This window comes from Pundamilia nyererei, unplaced genomic scaffold (assembly GCF_000239375.1).
Source record: "Pundamilia nyererei isolate P.nyererei 1_Seehausen unplaced genomic scaffold, PunNye1.0 scaffold00046, whole genome shotgun sequence".
Lineage (NCBI taxonomy): Eukaryota > Metazoa > Chordata > Actinopteri > Cichliformes > Cichlidae > Pundamilia > Pundamilia nyererei.
The window spans coordinates 5,402-11,001 of record NW_005187447.1 but is presented as its reverse complement, the minus strand read 5'-3'; the positions used below and the strand labels follow the sequence as shown (position 1 = coordinate 11,001).

The window sequence follows — 5,600 nt, the reverse complement described above, 5'->3', positions numbered from 1 at the left end:
TGCCTAATAATTATGCACAGTAATAGTCACCTGCACACACAGATATCCCCCTAAAATAGCTAAAACTAAAAACAAACTAAAAACTACTTCCAACAACATTCAGCTTTGATATTAACGAGTTTTTTGGGTTCACTGAGAACATGGTTGTTGTTCAATAATAAAATTATTCCTCAAAAATACAACTTGCCTAATAATTCTGCACTCCCTGTAGTGGAACTATTCATTGCTGAGTTCATGTTTCAATCTTTAATTTCTGTTTTAGAGGAGTTTATGGGTTTTTTGGAGGTGCGGTCCTAAACTTTTGATCAGCTGTAAAACAGTCTGTTTCTGTTGTTTTCAATAAATTACACGCTCAAAAAATGTTTTGTCTCACTCCCATTTCTTTTTGTTGCATGTTGAAGCTCTACTTGGAACCTTCTTAGGATCCAATCATGCAAAATTTGAGTTTTTGCCATTTTTCAAGTGGACTTAAACTTATTTTTCAAGTGGACTTTTGATCGGGACTGTATAAATCTTTACTACCATTTCAACTTGGTTGTCAGCACCGGAATAATCAGTGCCAAGAGTAGAAATAACACTTGATTTTGTGTGGTTCATTCATTTGTCTAATATATTTTTGATTAATTTGTTGGTGATTGTAGAAGAGGTCTATCAATACAAGAAAACTTGTATGATTTCAGTCAGTATTTAAATAATTTTTAATGGAGTTTACTGGGGTTATAGTGACTTTATTCATTTATATAAAAAAAATAACATTTTGCCACTGAACTTGGACTTAGAGAAAATACTTTCACACTGGCATTGAGGAGACAGAGGTGCAGCAAGCATGTGTAGGCCTTGCTTATAGATAAAAATAAGCAGAGTTTTATCCAAACATCAAACATTTTTGTGAATTTAAAAACAAAGGATAATATCTGAAGTCCTTTGTGTTTAGAAAAACTCAAGTGTTTCACAATAAAACAATAAAGAAAAGCATGGCAACAATTAGGATTGTAACATGCATATAATGTCTCAATATGTAAAATTTTCATTAAATCTTTGGTGGTCCCATAAGGCTTGTAGAGTTTCAGTTTATTCATCGTTGTGTTTGCCCGACATGACATCAGCGAGGCACTGCCTGCATCCTGAACTCCTCAGGGGAATTGTTGAAACCCAACACACCCTCCAAGCTCGGCATTTTTCCAGGAACAGGTCTGAAGGTGAAGCGTTGGAGCAGAAATGCAAAGAAAAGGAAGAGCTCCATTTTGGCCAGGGGCTCACCGATACACACACGTTTACCTGTGGGAAACAGAAGTTTTTATCCTGCTAATCCTTGATCTCAAATGTACTCTCAATGGAAACCTAATTACACGCTATAAAATTACCGTACCTGCTAAAAATGGCAAGAAGGCATCTCTTTTTTGAAATTTGCCCTCTGAGTCCAAGAAATGTTCAGGGTTGAAGACATCTGGAGTCTCCCACTCATTCTTATCAAACAGCACAGATGAAAGTATTGTGGTAATAGCTGTGCCCTGAAATAGTGTTATTAGATGTTGTTATTAGCTATTTATAAATAATTGACACACTTATGAATTGAATTTCTGACTCAGTCTGGTAAATAATCCCTTACCTTAGGAATGAAGTATCCTCCCAGTGTAGAATCTTTACTGGCCATTTTTGGTAATCCCAGTGGAACAATATTTCCAACCCTCTGGGTCTCGTGGATAACAGCATCAGTGTACGGCAGTTTGGGCCTATCGGTCAAGGTGGGCAGGCGAGACTGTCCAACTACTCTGTCTATCTCAGCCTGCACTTTTTCTGAAAGGGGAAACAGTAACGACTAAAACTCATCACAATATGCCATATTATTAACTGAAGTAAAAGTGGTCCCAAATATTAAAAACAAATGTCAGCAGCAGGTTTGCTATAACAACAATTACCGATGCAGTATTTATATTTAATTGGTGTTGTGTGAAAATGAGGCTCTGAACCAACGATGTCTAATTTTTTTTGGGGGGGGGGGAATGCCTCGATGCCCCTCCGGTCTACACCTCCTTCACTTTCATCTTTGGAGACTACACAAGGAGAGTAGTTGGGAAATTGAAGGTGAATTGATTAATAAGGGACTAACCCTGTATTTCTGGGTAGTTGATCATAAATACTAGAGCCCAGCGTAGAGTGGTGGAAGATGTCTCTGTCCCAGCCTCAATCAGGTCAAGGGTACAAGCCAGAAGTGTTTCAGCATTAAAGCCAGCACGGGGATCCTCTTTTTTCTAATGTGACAGAAAAATACAGACATTATCGACAGTACTGGGCTCATTTAGCTAATTTACATTATTACCAGTTAATCTCATGATCATAAGGATTGTGATTTTTGATTAATGGATTCATTTGGGTGGCTGAAGTCTCAGAAACTTTTAAAAGACTTCTTTTGAATGCCAATAGGGATCTGCTAGTGGCCAGCAATGACATGAACATGATGAATTGTTATGGTTTACATGAACATATGCCCCCTTGGCTATTGTTGCTTTTTTGTTTTTGTTTTTTTAATAAAGTGAACATAACAGGATTCATTTTTGTGTTACCTTCTCCATCTCTGACAGATATGCATCAATGAAATCACGAGGGTCATCTGGGTTCCACTCTTCCTGGTGCTTTTCAATTTCTCTGTTCAAGAAAGCCACAATCTCCCTGTAGTTGGCATGGACAGTCTGGTGAGGTCCTGGCAGGTACTTCATCAAGCCAGGAAAGGCATCATACAGCTGGTGAGGATGATAAACTCTTAGTAAAAGACCAACAAGAATATCATAAGCGATCATCACATTGTAGTTTAAACAACGAGCACCTGTGCCTGAGCTGAACCAGCAAGCAGAAGGGCATCATTGTCCAGCTCCAGAATTTTGCGAAAGCTCGGATCAGTGTATTCAAAGCGATGTCCAAAGACCACAGAGGAGATGATGTTACCCACTGCATTTGTCATGATGTAGTGGGGGTTGAATGGTCTACCTGGGAAGATGTCAAATTATACTCAAATCAACAGAAATCCTGCTACAAAAATGATTTCAGTGCACAGCAATCCCTTCAGTCATGTGAATTCCTGCAGCCTACTTGCCTTGCTCCTCCTTGAAAGCTTCACAAAGAAAGTTGCACTCCACTTCAATGTACTTCTCCAGTGACTTTTGGCCTTCTCCAAAGTAACGCAGGTGAGTGTTGGCAAACTTCCTCTGCTTCTTCCAAAGATAACCGTTGCTCATAGATATCCCTTGGAGAATATTATATTAAGTTAATAATAAGGAAGCCTTTGCACGGATGTACATTTTGTAGGGGACGGAGTACAGTGTGAGCCAAAACAAAATGAAGTTATCATTAAGGACTATGTGATAGGCAAGGCAAGACCCAATTGCAAGACTTGGAGACAAAAGGGTAAACTAAAAGAGGCAGCTTTATTGCTGTAGCTTATACACTTGAAAATACAAAAAAACTCAGGTGAGAAATAAAACTAGAAACTTAAGGAACTGATGAATTAGGAAACTAATGACATGGAAACATGGAATTCCAGAAGACAGCTAGAGAAGCCGACACCACAGAGAAGAGAGGGAGACGCAGACAGTATGCACACAGGAGGAGATTGGGGTAGAGTGGACACACCTGAAGAACACAGCTGAACAGAATCTGAAGATATGAAAGACTGGTGAGTAAAGGGAACAAAACACAGAGAGATGAACATGGAAACATTAAGGGAGAAAACAAACAGAGAGGACTAAAGAAAGTATTAACTGGACACAAACAGAACAAACGTGAAGAAACCAGAATTGAAGAACTACAGTATAACTAATAAACCCATCCGCACAGGAAACTAACATACTCAGGAACTAGTTCATAATTATCTTATTATGAAATAATAAATAGGTCCAAAATGAAACTCAAAAACTGGGTCCAAGACCCAGGACTGTAACAGCACTAAAAAAGAATTTCATTATATTTTTACATTTGATATGCTTTTTCAGGGTTTGTTTTGAGAATTGGGCCATACAGAGACGTGATATAATGAGGATGTACAGGTATTGATCATTTCTAGTTTGATGACAATCTAATACAGCTTAAGACTTGGGGAAGGAGGTTGGTATAGCAAAAAATATAGGCAATAGCACATGCTTACATGCACGTGTTTTAACAACTCACCTAAGCCCTTTAATACAACATGGAAAAGAGGGATGATTGGTCGATTAACAAAGCTGTCCAGCTGGCTGACAAGAGCCTCTTTGACCATTTTATATCCTGCAACAAACACCATCCTCTCACTGCCCCTCCTCAAACTGAACACGGGGCCGTACTTCTGAGCCAGCTGCATTTAGAAATAAATCGAGAGAAATGTTTCACAGTTGGTATTCCTTTAGAAGTAAAGACTTTTTGTCAGATTAAAAACCCTTCAAGTGGTAGACAATAACATAAACACAGTATTAAAAAGGATCTGAGCTGGAGTTACTAATAACTCACTGAAACTTTTAAATGTTTTTAAAGTTGAAGTCCTGCTATTATCTGTTGTTTTTCCATATGCACATTATATTGGCCAGCGTACTGCGTGTACACCAAATTGCACTGTAAGGATCTTCTCCTCCCCACCTCATGCATTGTTTTGTAGTCTACTCCAGTGAAGACATTTCCTAGCAGAGGCACAGCCCAGGGTCCTGGTGGAAAGTTGCGAGGCCTCCGGTTTCGTATTACATCACTTAAAATTAACAATACAAAACTGAGCAAAAACCAACTAGTAAAATTCATACAATCGAAGAAAGCTTGAAAAATCATGGTTGAAGTATCAGAAATCCCTCTGCAGAGAAGCAGTGCGGCCCAGCAAAGAGTGCTGTGGTATGTTTGCTGTTATCATCAGGCTGCAGAGTGCTCAGGAAAAAGAGGCCCCAAACATGTTACATAACACAAATGGACTCTTGGGAACTGTCGGAAGCTGGAATTTGAACTGTTTCAGCTGAGTGATGACTGTGAGCTTATGTGTTAAATGTTAACATAAATGAGACTATTACAAGGTAAATCAAAGTTTGTTTGTTTGGGTTTTTTCAGAATTTTTTCACATCTGGAAAGTATGATATTTCACAGTTCACAATTATAAGGTGAAAGGTCATCTTGGGGTAGTCAGCTGGTAAAGCAAACAGTTATGAATGCTGGGGTTCTTGTAACTTCATTCATTTGTATTAAGAAATTATATCTTTGCCACTGTCGATTTGTCTTTTTGGAAATAATCTTTTTGGCTTTGGAGAAACCCTTTTCACATTGGCACTGTGGAAGCAGGGCTGCACAAGTGTTCCACAGCAAGCCTGAATAGCTCAACACTCAAAATTCAGACATCATCACTGACACCATTCGCCCTAAAAAAAAACCAGCCTCTATACCCTTGATAAGAAAACAACCTAGGGTTCTTGACATATGCTGCAAAGCCTCAGCACAGAGTTAACCATCACTAGTTCGAGGTTGCAATGAAAGACCAAATTGGCAGATGTTGCCAATTAGCCATGGGTTTTAGTTTCCTTGGCACAGGACTTGCCTGACCCTCTGCAGGTACTTGGTGGTTGCTGCCTTTCTAGCGGCCTCTTCATGGTTCCTTCATG

The 5,600-nt window shown here is 39.0% G+C and overlaps 1 protein-coding gene across 1 annotated transcript; it reads right to left on the bottom strand.

The window, feature by feature from the left end:
* Positions 1–682: 682 nt before the first annotated feature.
* LOC102195866 (cytochrome P450 2J2-like) lies at positions 683–4,870 on the bottom strand. Its single transcript, XM_005732184.1, has 9 exons — positions 4,603–4,870; positions 4,162–4,324; positions 3,092–3,241; positions 2,825–2,985; positions 2,565–2,741; positions 2,111–2,252; positions 1,610–1,797; positions 1,370–1,511; positions 683–1,278 (listed from the first exon to the last, which is right to left on the bottom strand). Exons 1-9 carry the CDS (start codon positions 4,783–4,785, stop codon positions 1,103–1,105), a joined length of 1,482 nt encoding a protein of 493 aa, XP_005732241.1. The 5' UTR covers positions 4,786–4,870; the 3' UTR covers positions 683–1,102.
* Between the last annotated feature and the right edge of the window lie 730 nt (positions 4,871–5,600).